This window comes from Chenopodium album, chromosome 11 (assembly GCF_948465745.1).
Source record: "Chenopodium album chromosome 11, dcCheAlbu1.1, whole genome shotgun sequence".
NCBI lineage: Eukaryota > Viridiplantae > Streptophyta > Magnoliopsida > Caryophyllales > Amaranthaceae > Chenopodium > Chenopodium album.
This window is the reverse complement of record NC_137844.1, coordinates 46,889,683-46,911,134: the sequence shown is the minus strand read 5'-3', so window position 1 is coordinate 46,911,134 and position 21,452 is coordinate 46,889,683. Positions and strand designations below refer to the sequence as shown.

Below are 21,452 nucleotides of genomic sequence, written 5' to 3'. Positions count from 1 at the left end.
ATTTATGAGAAATGAGCAACCGCATCAAACATAAAGCTTCCCTACAAATAAAAATTCCTCTTTTTTTTTTTGGCAGACTAATCAAGTGGATTTTTTCAAGTGGGGACTGCATTTTCTATTTTTGCAGACAAACTAGCTTCATCTATTTTCCTTTTGTTTTTTTTTTTAACTTCTTGCTCATTATAATTATCTTTTCTTTTCTTTTCTTTTTTTTGGTTCAGTATACTTGTAGTAACTTTTTGTCATTTTATTTATTTCCATTTACAAATTAGATATAAATAAATTAGTAGCTTATCATCACTCTTAATGATGTGATCTACTTAATTAAATATTGCATGTGATAACTTGTTTTGACTAAAACATCTCCATAGATGAAAAATAAGTAGAAATTACGTATGTATTCAAGAATAATTGTGGTGTGTTAGTAGAAATTACGTATGTATTTAAGAATAATTGTGGTGTGTTAGTATGAGAATGTCGTTTTATAACATGAACGTAATTTTTTACTATCATGTATACTTAATCGGACTTTAAGTTATGTAAATAGCTAAACAATTTCTAAATTCTTATGGGAATTCCGCGTTTCACTATTAGCCTTTGCTTTATGCATACCCTCTAATTCAAAATATATATGGGTTTGTGCGAAGACATAATATTATGGCCTTTGTCAACTGACTTTCTAAGGGCTTGTTCTCTTCAGCTTATTTTCAATTCAGTTCAGTCCAGTTTAGCTCCAATCAGTTCACTTCAGTTCAGTTTTTAATTTTCTTCTCTCATATAATATTCAGTTCAATTCAGCTTCAATCATTTCAATTTAGCTCAATTCAATAAATCAGAACATACCCTAATAAATGACATATTTCCGTCATTAATTTTTTACTTGACTATTTCACATTATCAACAACCCAAACTAATTGTATAGAAATTTACTTAGCATTTTAGCCAGAATCTTGTCCAAAAGTTGTTTATTGGCACATTAACATTCAATAGCTAATAATCCAATATCTTTAAAATGATGTAATCAAAGAGCCAATACTAAACGCAGCTTCTTAAAAGTCTCAAACAAGTGGATCAAAGCGAATCAACAAACCAATTCAATAACCAGCATATGTTTGCCAAACAACACCTATATTAAATGCTAAATGCGGTTTATATATACATCTAATTTTGTCACTCTTGCAAACATATTAAGAGCATCCTTAACCATGAATGAAGTAAATTGTTTGAGTTACTATTTACATAAAATAATATTTTTAAAAAAAATTAAAAAATCTAATGTTGGTGAACAGTGCCATGAACAACAATGAACCGTTTGGAAAAGCAAACCATCTATGAGAAATTATTTGTCTAACAAACCATTTGTTTTAGGTGCTTTTTTACACAAAAGGCACGTGAATTCACATATTAAAAAAAAAAATTGAGAATTGGTGACACAGGTAGCATTTAGAGCGCGTCACGTGTCCCCATGCATATTTTTTTTTTTGGTTCATAGTTAAGAGGAGTATGTTGGACATTATTTGTTTGGTTTATGTATATGGGAGAGAAAATATATTTTTTTAATGTGAATAGTAATATTGGCAATTTTTTATGTTCATGATAAGGGTGCTCTAGTTGAACAACGCCTTTTACAAAAAAAAAAAAAAAAAAAAAAAAAAAATAAATAAATAAATAAATAAATAAAAATAAAAATAAAAATAAAAGAAATTGAATAGCTTAAATTGAAGATATATAGTGAATAGTGATGCACAGCTATTGTACAAACAAGAAGCTTGAATAGAAGATAGTAGTGCACAACAATCTTGTCCTGTGTGTCACTATGCAAAATGGACCTACATGTCTAGGTAATATGATAACAATCAAACAACGTTTATATGATTCCTCCTTTAGTAGAATAGTAGTCCATACTATACTAGTGTTAGTTTTGCCTTTTAGATTTCATCAATTTGTTATTCTAATTGCAACAAAAAACACAAAGCTAATAACCATCATATACATGAATTCCACTTTTTGGGTTGTAAAAATGAACAAGAATTGAAAGATTGAAATTAGCTAGTTTTTTCTTTTATCTTGGTCGCTAATTTAGAGACAACACATGACTTAACTTATTCATCTTCTTTACTTTGTCATGGTTAATTGTTTTGTTTAACACTACTATACAAGTATTAGAGTTATAGAGTTATTCATTCATCATTCTTATTATGTTGCCTTCTTCTTTGTCTTTTCTTCTTAGTTTTATACTTTATTTACTTTACTTCTTACAAGCATTATCAAATTATACAATGTCAAGAATCTTCATTATTTTGCTCCTATAAAACAGCTAATACTCCTAATGTGTGCATGTCTAGTGGTAAAGCAAGGAAAAGCTCTAAAACACAAGGATGAAGAACAATGGCCGGGGTAAAATAATGTTGATTATATTATTAAGTTGCACTATGTGTGTAGAGACCGCAAAGGGCCAATCATTATTAACACCAACTATATTGTGTTGGTGCATTGCACCCCGATCATTGATATATTACATATTGAAGTGTAATGGTAAACCTAAGTTTAATTTGACCCAATACAGAGATAACTAATAAAGTCACAGTAAAATCAACAATAATTTTGCAAGATGAAGACACATACCAATTGATAAGAACTCCTATACTCATTAGATATATAGGATTTAAAGTCTTGATGATGTTATGCATTCGAAAGACGTTAACAACGTATAATCCACATGCTTAAATCGCAAAATATATTTTCAAAAAAAATAAATATAAAATAATAGTCGCAACTCATCACTAGTAGTATACGAATATTAATCAAGCTCACAAACATGTTTTTTAAGTGATGTGTGTTAAACAGTTGGGTGAATGGTTAATGGATGGAAGGGAGCATCACCTAGATTTAATTTGTCACCCGCTTCCCTTTCATTCCATCAATTTATTTAAATTTTCATTCATTTATTTAAAGCGGGTGAACAAGATAAACATAACATATACTTATTTAGTATTGTCATCCTAATAAAAAAAATGATATTCAAAGAATTTCTGATTTTAAGATTACAACTTAAGTGTACGTGCAATACCTTCATGATTAAGGCACGCTGCGTAGTTAATCAGCTAACATTGAAATGTCTATCTATAGATTTAAAACCTAACCTAACCTCATCCAACCTAATCACAAAATAATTTTATTCAACATGTACTTTAGTCTTAAGTTCTTATAATCAATAATCAAATAATATCTCGTTGGCAATATCTTAATATGTTTGTAGATTTGTGAACATTTTTAAAGGAACTTTGTCCTACATTATTGACAATTTAGCATAGGAGATAAGATGAAGTGTTTAAGATACTCTCTTATTTGGCGTCAGATATGGGTCAGATTAGGGTCAAATATGGGTCAGATTAGGCCTCAAATTAGTCAGCTACCATTATCATTATGTCATTTTACATAGCTATAACCTCTAATTATTTTTTACTAAAAGCATACACTTATAATCTTATTCTAGCATTAAAAAGTCATAAACATCCTGATTAAAGTGCATTTACAAAAAATTAAGGAAAAAACAAAATTCCAAATTATTTTAGACAAAAGCACCTAACTTACATGTGAATTGTAAGAAAAATAAAATGAAAAATAAAATTGAATTTTGGAGTAAGAGTAGTAAAATATGGATAAAGTTGTTGTGATTAAGGACATGATTGCAAGATTTGCAACATGCTCTCCACTCTCAGCTCTTGTCTCTAGGTGATTTTTTCCTATTATCTATGCTCAATTAATTATTTTAACTTGTATTATACGAGTTTATTTTTGTCTAAATACAATGTCGTCCAATTTATTTTCACTTAGTACAGTACAAGATTTCCATGAAAACACAAAAATAGCAATATTTCTTTGTCCCCAGTTCTCACATTAACATCACACCCCAAAAAACAAAATCAACCTCAAAAATTTAGGGCTTGTTTGGCATCATTTTTGGTTTTCAGTTTTCTGTTTTTTTGAAAACTAAAAACCAAAAACAGGAAACAAGAAAAAGGTGTTTTCATTTTTCTGTTGTCAGTTTTCAAAATTATCATGATTTTAATAAGTCTAAATAATTTTTGATTCATTATGTGACATATATAATATACTTTTAAAAAACAAAAAACCAAAAAACAGAAAACCACAACGATGCCAAACGAACCCTTAGAAAATGAAAACTACTTCTTATATTTATATAAGAAGAGGGAATATTATCGTCTAATAAAATATTATTGCCATATTAGCTAATTAATAATCGCGGAGTACAATTTATATTATTTATCACTCCGTGTAATTCTAATATATCTACCCTTTGCTTATAAGGGTATCTTTTAGGAGTTTTAATAACTTTTACAATTATTTTCTTCATTTAGTTTATACGGTGTACGAAATAAACTCATCATCAACTAAAGTTAAGGGCCTGTTCTGATTTGCTGAATTGAACTGTTGAGAGAATGAAATTAGAAACTAAAATGAAATGAACTGAACTGAAATTAAGCTGATGAGAACAGGTCCTAAGGACCTTTTCTTTAATCCGCTACGTTACTAGCACACTACAAAATACTCACAAAATACTACATGAGCTGTTACAGCATACAGTTCAACTCCTATGGCTGACTTTTATTTTCTAGTTCTTTGACTTCTTTCTCATTTCGCATTAGAATTTCTTTACTTTTTTATGTGAGTTTCCTAATGTTTTCTATTTTCTTACAATAGTAATATGTAGTCTAACTCCATACATTTTACAGATAACTAGTTATTGGCCCGGGTAATATCCCGATACATCGTAAATTTATAAGTTTGATCAAAATTAATAAAAAAGATTAATGTTAAACAATACGGATTATTAAGAAATGAGTGAAATATATACAGAGTAATAATCTATATGATCTTTCATTAATATATATTTAAAATAAGTATGTCAAATTTAAATTTGGAGGTTATGCATGTGAAGAGTTTTTGATGAAAATTAAACATTATTATAGAGAATTAAAGTTATAGAATTAAATTTGGAGGTTATACATATGAAGAATTTTTTTTTTATTTTTTTTTTATAATTAAAGTTATAGAGTTTTAATTAATGCCGATGGAATCAATTTATATTGGGGAAAGACGTGACACGTAAGATGCCACCTCACACACACATGTACCGCCTAGTCATGTTGTAGGAAGCATGACACATGACGTGACCATGTTGTTCCCTTAAGTTTTAATAATATTATAGATTACGGAGTATTACATTATAGAACACTTAATAGAAAAAAGGTAAAAAAAAAAATTAATAGTCGCACTACGTAAATTATACAGAGAAAACAGGTAAAGAAAGAAAGATAAAAATTCAAAAAGAGGAAAGCAAAAGCATCTGAAAACTCTGAAGTCTGAACCGTTACCACCTCACTCACTTTCTCACTATCACTTCATTCCACTTTCTCTCTCCTCCATTTTCACTCTTCTCTTCTCTCAGACTACTACTCTACACTACTACCTCCCCCTTTCTCTCTCCTCTGCAACTATCTAGGGTTTATGGATTCCCCCAATTTCCCGATAATGTGAGTTAGGGTTAGGGTTTACATTTTCCTAATTCCTTCAAATCTGGCCCCAAATCCATGGGAAATTGCTGCAGATCTCCGGCTGCTGTTGCAAGGGAGGATGTAAAATCCAAGCAGTCCGACAACAAGAGGAGAGAGAAAAACAACCAACATTCTTCCGCCAAGAAGTCGTCTTCTTCGTCTTCGATCACCGTTTTGCCCGACGTTCCCAAGGAATCGATCGACGAGAGGTATTTAGTTGATAGAGAGTTAGGGCGAGGTGAATTCGGCGTTACTTACTTGTGTATCGATCGAGGTTCGCGTGAATTGCTTGCTTGTAAGTCGATTTCTAAGCGGAAGCTGCGAACTGCAGTCGACATTGATGATGTTAGGAGAGAAGTTGCGATTATGAAGCATTTGCCTAAGAGTTCGAGTATTGTGACGTTGAAGGAGGCTTGTGAGGATGATAATGCGGTGCATTTGGTGATGGAGCTTTGCGAAGGCGGCGAGCTTTTCGATCGGATCGTTGCGAGGGGGCATTATACGGAGCGAGCCGCGGCGGCCGTCACTAGAACGATTGTGGAGGTGGTGCAGCTTTGTCATAAGCATGGTGTTATTCATAGAGACTTGAAGCCGGAGAACTTTTTGTTTGCTAATAAGAAGGAGAATTCGCCGTTGAAGGCTATTGATTTTGGCCTCTCAATATTCTTTCAGCCAGGTATATTCATTTTCTTTTATTTTTTGGTTGCAAAAATTGATGAAAATGTTGTTTTCTATTTTTGTGTTTTGCTATAATTAACTGCTTTGGAGTGGAATGTTCTGTTTTGTTGGTGTTAATACGATGTTTGTCAAGAATTGTGTAATATGACATCTGAATTAGAGGGACTTTGGCACATTTTTTGGTGAAATTTGGGGTTTTTATAGTATATTTAAGGGTTTAAGGAAGGTACATTAGGTTTAAAGCATAATACGTAGATTGTGGAGGTATAAGGTTAGGGGTTTAAGACTATAACAGGTTTCGAAAATGCTATGTATGTCACTCAATTTTCATCTTTCCTAGTGGGCGGCTGATGATAATGAACCTGTGTTCTATGGATTGATCTTTGTAATCTTTCCTTTGATTTTGTCAAGAGACTGAGTTGTGCTGTGTACTTGAAGACTTGATTGATTCTATTGCAAAATGAAATTATAGAGATGATGGTTGAAACTAGAAAGAGTACATCAATAGCCTATGGTAAAGTCTAACTTTGAAGGGGAGGTGAAAATTGAACACAGAAATCAAGTGAAGCATTAAAAGTCGTATTATGGTTTGATTACCTCTGGCCTCCGACAAATATCTTGTTGTCTCTTTAAGTACATTTTCACTATGTTCATGGATGGATTATGCAGAATTAATTTTCTGTTATATTATTGATCCTGCATAGTCTCATATCCAAACCCTGTCGTCGTCGGATCTTGTTACACCTGGAAAATATGCTGTGGCTTTGTTTCACCATAAAATAGGTACAAATGTAATTCACTACAGAGTTCTGTTGAACTGATTTCTGACCTTGAGTTTAAATGTAGTCCACACAATAATTTCAATGTTCCTAAATCGTGTTTCCATCTTTTGATTGGGGATGGGCAAATTGGGCAACACTGATCATTTTGATTATACTCTTATCTCCACTCATATCATTAAGATGAGGAAGTTGGAAGCTATCATATATTATTTTCATCCTTTAAACAAGGTTTTGTAGAAAAAATTGTTTATTGTAATCCATCAAAACATTTCAAAGATTTGATATCTATGCATGAACGACTGGCTTAAAATGTCTTGCTACCATTTTCGTGAGTCTGATAATAACATAAATTGAACTTTTCTTGCACAAGCTCAATGAATTTTTTTGAGTAGGACAGCTACTCTATGTTCATTCTGATTGTGTTGTATTGTTTAGTCTCTTTTGTTCAAGTTTGGAACAGTATATGTTGCTTATGATGTTATATACCAATGTTGCCATACCATTCTGATTGAAGGTCACGCTGCACTAGTACCTGCAAAGAGCATTAATGGTTACACAAGCATTAAGATGAAGGCATATATTGATCATGTCTAAAATTTTTGTTCTTTACACATTTGTAGCCTTTTGTGTCTGTTTTTGTTATCATTTCTTTGTTATTACAAATGATCGTTCATGTAATGCCTGTTTAATGTTGCTTAGTCGTGAGTCCTAGATTTTGGTTGTATAATAATAATATTCGCGTTGCCCATTTTTCCATATGATCTTATGCTTTTTAGGCGAACGGTTCTCTGAAATTGTTGGAAGTCCCTATTACATGGCTCCTGAGGTGCTCAAGCGAAATTATGGTCCTGAAATTGATATATGGAGTGCAGGGGTTATTCTGTATATATTATTGTGTGGAGTTCCTCCATTTTGGGCAGGTAGTTATCTTTTGTTATTGTCTCCCTACATTGTTGTCTTTTCTTTGCTTTGATTAAAAGTTGTAGCTTTTATATCATTCCCGCAGGCCATTTTGTTGTATTTATGTACCCTATATATCTTTCATGTTGGAAGCTGCATATTTCTGTATGACCTCGATATTTCCATTGTGTTGTTATATTGTATTTACTGTTGTGAACATTTTGCAGAGTCTGAGCAAGGTGTGGCACAGGCCATTCTACGTGGTGCTATAGATTTCAAACGAGATCCATGGCCTAACATTTCAGAGTGTGCAAAGAGTTTGGTTAGACAAATGTTGGAACCTGACCCAAAGAAAAGACTAACAGCAAAACAAGTACTTGGTAATTCCATGCCTAGAATTTCTCTCACGAATATCCATTCTTGATTATCATTTAGTTCTTGTACAATAATATTGTGTTCTGCTTTAAGTCTTACATGGAAATCGGAAAACATTGGAATAATGCATGCGTGTGAAACTAGACTGTTAAGTTGTCTTCAAATCCTAAGAACTCACCTTCATGCACTATGGAAAGCATTAGAATTGAGCTTCACTTTATGTTGAAGACATTATCACCTTTCTAAAGAAATAAAAATGCTATTGAGAGTTCTGATTGGTACTTTCAGCTTGTTTATATAACACTTTAGCAAGGGAGGGGATGGTAGTAAAGAAGCAAGGTTTGTTCATAAAAGGTTGAAGACAAACAATCCTCTCAATAATGGTTTGTTATCGAAGCAATGGAAAATAAATCCCCTTTTATTCTTTTCCCTTCCTACCAAACCCTTCCATACAAACTATCCTTTGTTGATATTGGCCATAATTTAGGGAATTTCTATCCTTTTGTGCTTATAAAGATTCTACTTTTGTCAGGGATTTACTTTGGAAAACTTAAAGGTTATAAAGGGATCTGTAAGTAGAAAATTTTATTATATCTAAATTGTTTTAACTTTTAAGTTTCTTGTACGCATATGCACTAAGAAGCTCTTATTTTTAACTGGAAGATGTGTCAAAGTCTCATTAAGTATTTTTCCTTGGGCCTTTATCCCTTGTAATTACCTAATTTATACAAAACTAAGCTTACCTATAAAAGTAGTTATTTACAGCTTGTGCACATAAAAATGAATAAATTGTTTGAAGATAGGACTTTAGGACTATGAAAATTTCTATGCAGTGAAAGGATCAATAAGTTTTGTACTATCCATATTGTTTATGTTAATAAAGTCAGGTGATCGTTTTGATTTTGTTTCTGTAGGATTGCTTGCAGTGCTCCAGCTGCTAGCATAAGCTTCATTGTTAGTTAAAAGCAGATTACAGTTGTGTTATGATAATGGAGGGTGATCAAGCCTTTTGACTTTTATTATTTTGGACCTCTCATTAGGCTATTTGGTGACTTTGTTAGAACTAGTAATCTGAGGCCATTTATGTCTTCAGCTTTGTGGTTGGGTATAGCAAATAGTATAATCCTGGGAATGGGCTTGGCCATCCTCAATTTGCAGTTGATGTTCTGGCCTTTTTTTTATTTTTATTTTTAATATTTTTTTAATGGTAATTAGCCTTCTATTAGTGTTGTTTAATTAAAAGGAAGATTGACGTGATAAAAGGGATTGAGGAGCAGTCCTCCCAACCCAATTCCCCAATCTTCCATGTATCTTGCTCATTCGACATGGACAGAAACAAGCAGATGGCTTTGCTATAATCTTTTCAGGGCAAACCCTTCTGAAAACCCCCTCTGACTAAATTTAAAATCTAGAAAAAGCATGGATTTGGAAGAGGAAAAAAAAAAATGCTCTAGCTGAAAGGCAAAAGCCATGTGCAAATGTCTTTGTCCCAGACATCTGCTATTGAGTCGGCTTCATTAACCTTTTGTATTCGTCTTCTTTTTCTCCTTCTCATAGAATGCCATTCAGTTACTTCTTATAGAATTTGTTATACACTGCCCCATGTTATGTCAGTATTTACTTAATCACTCCTAGTACTCAAAGGTCTCAAAGTACTAGATGGGGTATTATAAGCTCAGCACGTCTTGTATGCAAAAAAATCATTTGGTTGACAGATACAAGGGACTGAAGGTAATGAACATCTTATGCAGATTGGATATTGTTGTGCCTGCACCTTTCAAAGTACTGTTAAGTGTGCAGGCTATTCCATTGACATCTCATTAAGAAATTATGTTCCTGGTGCAGGATATACTCTTTTGCAAAAAGTATGTCGAAAAGCTTCAAACTAGTACTAACCTCAAACCTTCTTCAGCAGGTGGAAGAGAGACATCTGCTGATGCTTTCTGATTCTTTTCATCTCCCCTACCTCATTAATTTTGGGTGTATTCTCCACATATCTTCTTCTGTGCTCTCTTATCTCTACTAGATTTGATTAGGCATCACTTATTGGATTATGGGCACTACCAAATATAGGGGAACCGACACTCAGTTTATTGGAGTAAATGGATTTTATTGGAAAGGTGTACATTGTAACATAGCCAACAATGAGGTGCTCTATACTTCTTGGTAGCCTGATGTTGTAGAAACCTGTAGTTGATCTACGAGAACCTAGAAACTGCCTGAGGCAAGACTAAACTCATACTAAGCATTACCAGTATGACGAAAAGTACAAGGAAGATATGCAATTGCAAGTATCAATTCATATTTATTTTTTAAATGAACTGTCTTATCACAACTAATCTATTTGCTGACCTTATTCAATCTAAGATCCAATTACTTGAAGAGGACTATATTAGAACCCGGGAGTAGCTAACACTTCAATTGGCAACGAAAGTTAAATGTAGAAAAGTCTTCTTGTTTACTTAAGTGGACTAGCTTTGCTGATAAGAAGGATTGGATTTACATAATTGCAACCCCCTTTCCCCCTTCACTTAGAAGCCCTATGCCCTTTTTTATAGGAGCAGGGCATGGTTTAAAATTTAAATTCACTAGTGATGTCCATCAGTGATTATGTGATTAGCCTATAATACACTCTGAGTCTTTGGGTAGTCAAATCTATGTTGCTAAGTTGCTATATTTGCAGTCCTCGCTTGCAAGCTCTTTCCAAATCACGTTGGTTCTTGTGCACCACTACCATCAAATAAGTTGTTGATTCAACGTCTTAATATAGTTAATTTGTTCCATTTGACTTTGGCTTGTCCTTGAGTGGTTGGAAATAACAATTTTTGGCATCATTGGTAGATTGAACTAGAACCAGCAGCCTTGCACCAGCCAATGTCAAAAACTGGATGTTTATTTGTGACACTTGAAGCTGAAATCCTGAATGCGAATATGAAATTACCAAATTATAGAACTGTTTTACATGGTGCACATATCTAACATAATGAATCCCTAAGGTTGCTTATGATTTTTCTCTCAAGTTTTTGTTGGAGTGGGCTTGTTTAATTGTATTTGAGAGTTCAATTTTGCTTAATGTTCTAATTACTAAAGGATGAGGCAGTTTGTTAACTTATTTGTTGGCTCACAGCCTATATGTTATTCCATTTGTCTGTGTACAGCTTTATATATGCTTTGCTATTATAATGAGGAAAAAAGTGCTATTCATGGCTTTTCAAGTTGGAACCAGTTCTGATAATAAATAGTACATTTTAAAGGCTTTCTTTGGGTGATAGTTATTTGTTACAAGGCAATGCATGTATATTGTGTTGGCTCCTTTGGATGAGTTTCTTGCATATCTTTGTTGGATGCATGTCATCCTCATTTTGTGTGTATTATTTCCTTGCTTTGCAGAGCATTCATGGCTACAAAATGCCAAAAAGGCTCCAAATGTACCCCTTGGAGATGTTGTAAAATCAAGGCTTAAGCAGTTTGCCATGATGAACAGATTCAAGAGGAAGGCTTTGAGGGTTGGTTTCCTGCTTCTGGGACTGATTGGATTCTTTATTTCTAGAATTTAGTTGTGATATTGACATCTTGAATTACACTCTATTTTAGGTCATTGCCGAGTTCTTGTCTGCTGAAGAAGTTGAAGATATAAAGGAAATGTTTAAAAAGATAGACACAGATGAGGATGGAATTGTTTCTGTTGAGGAACTGAAAGTTGGGCTTCTTAAACATGGCTCCCAGCTTGGAGAGTCTGAAGTACAGCTGCTTATCGAAGCTGTAAGCACTCATCTCAATCTCAAACTCTTCCCCTACCACCCCCCTCCCCCCCCCCCCAAATTCCCTAAATTGGTAAGATCCATGTTTCATCAATGGTCCTTCCTTTTGCTTTTATTATCATGTGTCCTTTATACTTTATAATTCTCAGTGGAGGCAAGATGATTTGGACAAGCTGGTTTGTGCTGACATGGGCTCTGTAGCCATGTAAATAGTGTACAGTTGTAACAACTATAGTATTTTATGATCACCATCTTCGCCTTCAGATAGTTGTGGAAATGCAATGCACAGTTTAGGGAAAATTTGAATGGAGCTGGGTAACATTTATGAACCTGTTTCCTGCATACATTGTCTACTATAATAAAAGTACAAGGTTTGGATGTTTGATTGATCTTTTTCTACACTTATAACTATTAAATCTTTTGGAAGGGGTTTTATGGGGTGATTAGACTCTGTAACTTTGTAATGTTTTTGGCTTTTTCTCGAGGTGTATCTATATGCTCGCAAGGTTTAAATATTTAGTGTTAATATATACTGGAATTTTCTCTTTTTTCTTCGTTCCCTACCTCTCTCTATTGGGCGTGGAGTGTCCCTAAATAATGGGTAATAATCACCCTTGAAGATTGTTTAGATGAGAATTGGATCCTTTTGGCTGAGAGAAATTTGGTTAGTGGGGTAGGTTTTTAGTTTGATCAAGCTGCAATTGTTGTGTTCAATATTGATTGGTTAACTCTAATTGTGTTCTCTAGTAAAAATCTCGCTACTGGAGTTGTAACCACCTATGGCTCGATCCTTTAAAGGGCACTCTAGCCTTATGTGGGACTATGGCTAGTTCAAATAACCCTAGTTGGATTAAGTTGTTAAGAAGCAAGATAGATCATAATCAAGGACAATGAAATTAATTGATAAATAACTGCTCTTCCTGCTGTAAGAAGTTGAAATATTGCTAAAAAATTGCCTCTTCATCACATCCCATCTCTACCCTTCTAATTGAATTCTTTTGGTGATGTGTATAAATCTCTAGTCAGTCAATGGTTTGTTGAGCAATGTATTATTATTGCTGCAGGTTGACACTTTCGGAAAAGGAACGCTAGACTATGGAGAATTTCTTGCTGTTTCCCTTCATTTACAGAGAATGGGCAATGACGAGCACCTTAGAAAAGCATTTTCCTACTTTGACAAGGATGGAGATGGCTATATTGAACCAGAAGAGCTCCAGAATGCCTTGATGGAAGATGGAGTTGAGGATTGCATTAATGTTGCCAATGACATCTTCCAGGAGGTTGACACAGATAAGGTAATGACCTTTATGACTGATTAATCATTTCGCATATTCAATATTATATTTGAAATACCTTTCTGACTGATTAATTATTCGCATGTCCAATAATATATCTGAAATACCTAATATGAGATTCATAATTGCAGGATGGAAAAATAAGCTTTGATGAGTTTGCTGCAATGATGAAAACTGGAACTGACTGGAGAAAGGCCTCTCGGCATTATTCGAGAGGAAGATTTAACAACCTAAGCATGAAGCTTTTGAAGGACGGTTCTTTGAAATTGGGAGCCGAGTGATAACAGGTTTAGGTTTGTGTTTGTCCCCTCCTACACGACCTAATACTTGGTCATTTTGCATATATTTGGACCTGTTTTCTTTAATCATGTCATTGATTTTTGGGGGGCTGCTGATTGGATTGAGTAGTGTTTTCTGGCTTGCAAGGTCAAATCGGAGTTATGTTTGTAAAATCTCTTGTCAAATATTAATGAAAAGACTGCCTTTTTGGCCTTAGGTACGGCGATGTATGATTATGTTCCTCTTGCTGCTACAGCAATGTGTATTCGTTTTTGGTGAAGAAAATATCAGGGTTTTATCCTCTTATATGTTCTTTATTTCCTCCCTATAGCGTAATCCTAGTCAACATGAACTGTTTTCGGAAACCTTGTAGTAAAATTGCTAATGGAATGAACAAATTTTCATCCATAGAAATATATCCTTAATTACAAGTTATTGCAACAGCAAAGAGAGGAGTATTCCTGGACAGACTGATCCCAAAACCCTCATTCATGTCCAAAGTCCCACCATCTACACCACCCGGCAATGTCCAATTGAACTTAAGCAAAAGATTTGCTAATAGAAACTCAATGTTTGCCATGGCAAGTGATATTCCCGGGCACATCCTTCTTCCTGCAGAAAATGGAATGAACTGCAAGTCTTGTCCTCTGAAATCTATTGAAGAACTCAAGAACCTTTCGGGTTTGAACTTCTCTGGTTCATCCCAAGAAAAAGGATCTCTGTGGATTGCCCAACAATTGATGGTAATGGCTGTCCCTGCAGGAACATCATATCCAGGTATTTGTATCTTGGGTTGGTTGTCGGAATATCAGCAGTGGAATTGGAGGATGTAGGTGAAGGGTCTCCTTGATTACCGCTTTCAAATACTTCATTTGCTCCAAATCACTATAACTTACATGTACATTTTCTCCCATAATTTTTCTAACTTCATTTTGCAGCTGTTGCATAACCTGAGGATGCCTCAGAAGTTCTGACATTGCCCATTCTAGCAGGATTGCACTTGTATCTGTCCCAGCTATGATCATGTTCTGAATTAGACGACACACGATTACTTCACAGAGTCAGTTATTTAACAATCAAGGACGAGCATAAGTATAACACTAATATATGCACACTAAACACTTACCAATACGAGGGCTTTTACAGTATCTCTGTCTATGAGAAAACGATTTGGATCTTCATGAATGTTAAGTAAAACATCGACGAAGTCCTTCACACTTAATCGATTTTGGTGTTCACTGATTACCTTTTCGAAAAATTGGTCTAACTCATTATACACCTTATCTGCCTTCGAGTCCCACCCATTAAGACGACTAATCCAAGCGAGCCAAGGAATAAAATCACCTATATTAAAATCGCCTAGTAACCTTACAACTTCATTAACAAGCTTATTGAAGACGGTACCATCATCCTTCCGGTTCCACTAAGCTTCCTTCCTATGACCAGCCTACCGAGCACGTCCTTGGTGTAATCCTTAAACATCTCACTCAAATTCACAGGTGATGATCCTGCTAGCCTTATCTTCTCAACCAGAAGAGCGGTTTCTTCTACTCTTGCAGTACTCAGAGAGCGAACCTTGTTGTTGTTCAAGAGGTGTAGCGCGCATATACTCCTCGTCTGCCTCCAGTGTTCGCCGTAAGGTGCTGCAGCTACAGCCTTGAAACTATATAGAAGCTTGTTGGCTCTCTTTGTTATATGCCTACTAGCAAAAACTATATCATGGGTTATCAGTACCTCTCGAGCTGCTCGAGCAGACGAGACAATGAGTGTTGGCTGACTGCCAATGCGAAGCATCATAAGCTCTCCGTGTTGCTTGGACAGCGATTGGAGAGAACGGTGAGGATGAGTGCCAAGCTGATGAATATTGCCCAAAATTGGAAGCTTTGGTAGAAAAGGAGGTAAGTTTCTTTTAGAAATAGATCTTTTTTTGAGCCATAATTTATAGAGGATGTATAATAATGAAATGAATGAAAGAATTTTGGAGGGCTCTAACCATAATATAAATTTCATGATAATTCAGAAAATAATGAATGAAATGAATGTTTAATTTGCTGCTCGGAAGTATGAATAATCCTTACATATAATGAAGCTTAGATGATATTTAATTATATAACAAGGACTTAATTATTTATAGTCAAAACTAAATATTTCTTTAATTATTAGAGTGTTGGTGATTTTTAATTATTAGAACTTATCATTACTTCATATTAATATTTCTAAATATGATCTAAAAAATCAAGTTCTTACTTAACAACATTAAAAAAAAATTAAAATTGTTCGCCATGTGTATGATTGTGACTATGTGACATGCCGCAAGCTCAATTGATGTTGTGACACTATAAATAACTTTATTAAAACATTATAATTATCCTTCTATAATATTATAAGTAAACCTATTAGTGCATGATTGGTACCATCTATTATGCTTTAGAGTGACGTACGAAGTATATGCATAAGTAATAACTTCGGTTCTTTCTAACATGTTGGAGTTAGTAATGCAACCGGAAAGGTTTTGTCTCAGACTGAATCGGGTTGGTTTGTTCGACCGAGCAGGTGAGAGTAACTTCTTGGTTGAAAACTCATTATTGTACAACTATCCATTACATGATCGTGTACCTTGTACTACATGACCGTGTGACATACATGGTCGTGTATCTTACTCAACACGGTTGTGTAGTTTTGCAGATGAACTTGTCTATACGGTTGTGTACCCTGACCATGTGTGTCAAATATTGTTTGGAGCGGCTATCAGTTGGGTCTAGTTGGGCACATCATAAACTGATAGGTTGTTTGGATTTATTGGTTTCTGTGAAATTGGTAGAACTTGGCTTGATTCTCAATGCAAAAGGGAAACTCTTCAATGAATTTCACGTCCCTTGAGACAAAAAATTCCTTTGTTTCCAAGTCATACAACCGCCACCCCTTTTTACCAAACGGGTATCCAAAAAAAACACATTTGCGACTGCGAATAGCAAACTTGCCTCCTTTAGTTTTCTGATTGTGAGCAAAGCAAAGACATCCAAAAGTTAAGAGCATCAAATGAGGGGTGTTTATCGAAGAGAATTTCAAAAGGTGTTTTATTTTCCAAAAGAGGAGTTGGAGTACGATTGATCAAATGAGCGGTGGTTAGAACACATTCCCCCCAAAAATAAATAGGTAATTTTGCTTGAAACCGCAATGCCTGACTAACATTCAAGATGTGTTTATGGTTTCTCTCTACACACCCATTTTGTTGAGGAGTTCCCACACAAAATGTTTGGAATAAAATTCTGGTAGCTCTAAAATAATCAAGCGAGCAATTAAACTCGGTTCCATTATCTTTTTGGACTATTTTAATTGTTTGGGAGAATTGTCAATCAACCATAGCAACAAAAGCCATAAACATTTGAAAAACTTCTAATTTATCAACCAATAAATAAACCCAAATTGCTATTGAAAAATCATCAACAATTGTCAAAAAATAACGAGCTCCACACGATGAAACATGTCGATATGGACCCCACAAATCACAATGAATTTTCTCAAATATTCGAGATGCTTTATTATCACTTAAAGGAAATTTGTCTCTCGGATGTTTAGCATGCATACACACTTCACAACCGACATCTAAACGATCTTTACTACCACAAACATGAGGAATTAACTTAACTACTTTTCCGAAGGATGCCCGAGCCGATGATGCCACAACTCCAACTTTGATGTAGTTTCAACGGTTGTCACAAATTTCGGTTTGCTAAAAAGTACAATCCGTCTCTCCTAGTTCCTGTTCCAATCAGCTCCTTCTCTTGGTCCTGTATAACACAAACATGAGAATCAAATTGGACAATAGTGTGCAAATCATCATTAAGTTGAGAAATAGAAAGAAGGTTGCAATTCAAGTTAGGGACATAAAGAACTCTGGTGAGAGTAATTTTATCCGTCAAATAAACGGATCCCACCAAATTGGCTATTACTTTTGCTCCATTAGGCAACCTGACAGGACATTCAATTTTTTGAGTGTCAAATAACCAAGAGCTATCTCCTGTAACATGGTGAGTAGTCCCTGTATCAATTATCCAAGATGAGGCATCAAACTTACCGGTCAGTCTATTTTTAGAAATTTTAGCATTACCAACAACTTCAGCGATTGCTTTCCACTGTTCAGGCGTATATAAATGCCCCAAAGCCGAAATAGAGGAATCGGAGATCAAAGAAGAAGAACTGCTGCCTAAGGCAGCATTAGCCCAAGCTTAACCACGACCTTGTCCTTGTGTAGAAGGTTTCTTGTTTTCAGGTCTGCCAACAAGCTCGAAACACCGGCTCTCTGGATAACCTTTCTTTTGGCAGTGTCCGCACACCGTATCTGCCAGCACTTCAAAGCTTCATGCCCTGTTTTGTGACATTTATTGCACATGACTTTGGTAGAACCTCGACCACAACTACGATCATAACCTATACGGTCAGAGCCTGCACGAATCGCGAAACCAACCGCCTCAGACGGCTTGGACTCGACCTCCTGTTTGGAAGTGCGAACGCGCTCTTCTTGAGCTACCAACTGATACGCCCTATCAAGACTGGGAAGGGGGGTCTTGTGATAAAATATGTGAGTGCAAAGACGAATAAAATTCAAAATACAATCCCATCAGGAAATCGTGTAATCGAGCTTGGGCTCGACGTTCTTCGTGCAAACGACCATCATTACACGAAGTACAACAATTGAAGGAAATCAAGGGCTCATGGAAATCTAATTCCTGCCACAGAGTGTGTAGCGTGCCATAATAAATAGAGACGACATTATCTTGGTCTGCTCACACTTTGCGATTGAAGAATGTAATTGTTGAATGCGTGGACCATTAGTTTGAGCAAAGCGTTGCTTGAGGTGATCCCAAAAGGATTTTGCTTCCCTGAATTTAGACAAAGACAACTTTAAATCGAGATCAATAGTGTTTGTAATCCATGAAATAAGCACGGCATTGATTTCCATCCAATCAGACTTTGTGCAAGGGGGTGATGGTTCGTTAATGAAGCCATCCAAGAAATCAAATTTTATCCGAGCTTCTAATGCCGTTTGAATATCGGCCGCCCAATAATCATAATTGTCTGCCATTAGGCGAGTAGGGGTGATGAAATTCCCCGGTCTATCCTGCGGTCCTAGGTAATATGGTGAATTAGGCTCGATTTTATTTGGTTGTGGTGGTGGTGGTGTTTCGTCACCGCCAACCATGGGTAATTAGTGTTTAAGGAAAATTTTGGCCTGATACCATGTGAAATTGGTAGAACTTGGCTTGATTCTCATTGGCACAAAGCAGAGAAAATATATAGTACAAGGCAGAACGTTTCCTTAGCCGTATCAAACTAGCAAAGGAAACATGATAACTATGTAAAATAATATCCTAGCAGAATAACTCCTAGAGCAAATATATTCTCCAAATCTAAATATTCCCTAATTATATCGTAATAGTTACCTTGTATTGGAACTTTATAAATACAAACAAGAGCCTCTTCAATAAAAACAACTTTTCGAAAAACCCTAAACACATTAAACACAAACCTACTCTTTTGAAATCTGAATAGTTCTTGGGCAGGTGAGAGTAACCAGAAAGGTTTTGTCTCAGACTGAATCGGGTTAGTTCGTCAGACCGAGCAGATGAGAGTAACTCCTTGGTTGAAAACTCATTATTGTACAACTATCCTCTACATGGTCGTGTACCTTATACTACATGACCGTGTGACATACATGGTCATGTACCTTACTCTACACGGTTGTGTGGTTTTGCAGACGAACCTGTCTACACGATCGTGTACCCTCTTCTACATGACCGTGTGTGTCAAATATTGTTTGGAGTGGCTATCAGTTGGGCCTAGTTGGGCACATCATAAACTGATAGATTGTTTGGATTTATTGGTTTCCCTGTATTGGAACTTTATAAATACAAGCAAGAGCCTCTTCAATAAAAACAACTTTTTGAAAAACCCTACACATTAAACACAAACCTACCCTTTTGAGATCTGAACAGTGCTTGAGCAATTCCAACCTTTGATTCAATTCGGGTACACAAATTGCAAAGGTTGTTATGTAAAACTTGGGGGGCATGTGTCACTGGGAAACCTGTACCGGTGGTGGTGGCATATTTCGCTTCTAAGTCAGTGGCTTCCAAACCACGACACAACAGAAGGAGAACAGGTCTATGATTCGAGTATGATGATCGAATTTATTCCAGGGAAGTTCTTGATTTGTGTATTATCATTCATGGGGTCAACAAGTATTTTTCCAACACATGTCACACCATCAATTATTATAATTATGTGAAAAGACAATTTACATACAACATTTGCACGAACTCGAACTCGAGTGAATTATAATACTTGAAACAAATGCGAGAAAAGAATTGAACAACTAAATAAACCATCATGTCTCAAAAAAAAAAAAAAAAAAAAATTAGTACATAGTTTTTGATTGATTAATACTCCCTCTGTTTTTAAATATTTGCTCCATTTCTCCATGTGCGGAGTTTTAGGAGATATTGGATAAGTAATAAAATAAAGAGGTAGTGGGGTTGGTGAAAGGTAAATTGGAGGAGAGAGAATCAAAAGGTAATAAAATACAATTATATTGGGTCCCACTAGTTGAGAGAAATTAATTAAATATTATAAAAGTTTTCCAAATAAGGAAATGGAGCAAGTATTTTAAAACGGCCAGAAAAGAAAAGTGGAGCAAGTATTTAAAAACGGAGAGAGTACCACTATGTAATACCGTATTATATCTACTGTTAAACTAACTCGACTTCGAGATAAACTCGAATTGGTTTAAAATAACGTAAATACAATAACTATATATAATATACTATGAACGCCATAAGAACACCACCCACCAAACTACATATCAATTTAACTAATACTTTTATTGGAACTTTGTGGAAGTTTTCGGGTACGTTTATGTTGTACTCTGTAAAATTCACTCTTTGATCCAAATAATACTAGAATCAGAATGGAAAAAAAAAATACGCATGAATAAATTTACCTCTGTTTATCATTACCATGGCGAGCTCTGTTATATAATGTAGAAGAGAGATTTTCTTATGCTTTAAAAACTGAATTTCTTTTCTTAAAAATTTCTTAGTAGAAGAGATAGATATTTTGTTATGGGTTACTTCTTAGATCAGTTTTTATAAATTTTAAGTTGCTAATATGGATTGAATGTAGGTTATTAATATGTTGGTTTTTCAATAAGGTTTTCTAAATCGCAAAGGTTGAGTGTCCATTAGTATCCTAGTGGACAGTAATACACTATGAACCCCTTAAGTACACCACTAACCAAACTACATATCATTTTAACTAATATAGTTACGGGATGAACTTTGTGGAAGTCTCTGGGTATGTTTAGGTTGTATAATTCACCCCTTGATCCAAATACTACTGAAATTTGAACGGCCAACAAAAAAATGAACGTAAATGCATGACTAAATATACTTATATTATGGTTGTTGTTTATTATTACCATGATGAAACAAGAAGTAACGAGCCAATGGCGGAGCAACCTTTCCAACAAGTGGACTCAAGTCAATTTAAGCTAATTCTTAACCAAAAGTAAAAGGTTTTATTATCCTAACTTAATAATAAAAACATTTATATAAACTTTCATAATGACTTAAAATTCATAAAAACAGTATATTATATAACATATTATATATTATACATATATTGCACATATATACACATACATACAATTATATGTGTTTTACATTGATAATTTTTCTTTCGAATTTTAATATCGTATTTTCCATATTTAAATAATTCAATTTACATTAGTAACTTTTTTTTATA

General features: G+C 34.7%; 1 protein-coding gene and 1 pseudogene across 1 annotated transcript; one reads left to right on the top strand and one right to left on the bottom strand.

Annotated features, from left to right (window-relative positions):
- Nucleotides 1–5,440: 5,440 nt before the first annotated feature.
- LOC145567631 (calcium-dependent protein kinase 13-like) lies at nt 5,441–13,964 on the top strand. Its single transcript, XM_081626953.1, has 7 exons — nt 5,441–6,255; nt 7,816–7,959; nt 8,167–8,319; nt 11,705–11,820; nt 11,909–12,076; nt 13,140–13,370; nt 13,502–13,964. The coding sequence occupies exons 1-7, from the start codon at nt 5,616–5,618 to the stop codon at nt 13,649–13,651; spliced, it is 1,602 nt and encodes a 533-aa protein (XP_081483079.1). The 5' UTR covers nt 5,441–5,615; the 3' UTR covers nt 13,652–13,964.
- A 106-nt stretch (nt 13,965–14,070) lies between these two features.
- Nucleotides 14,071–18,852, bottom strand: LOC145566713 (cytochrome P450 736A117-like; annotated as a pseudogene).
- Nucleotides 18,853–21,452: the final 2,600 nt, after the last annotated feature.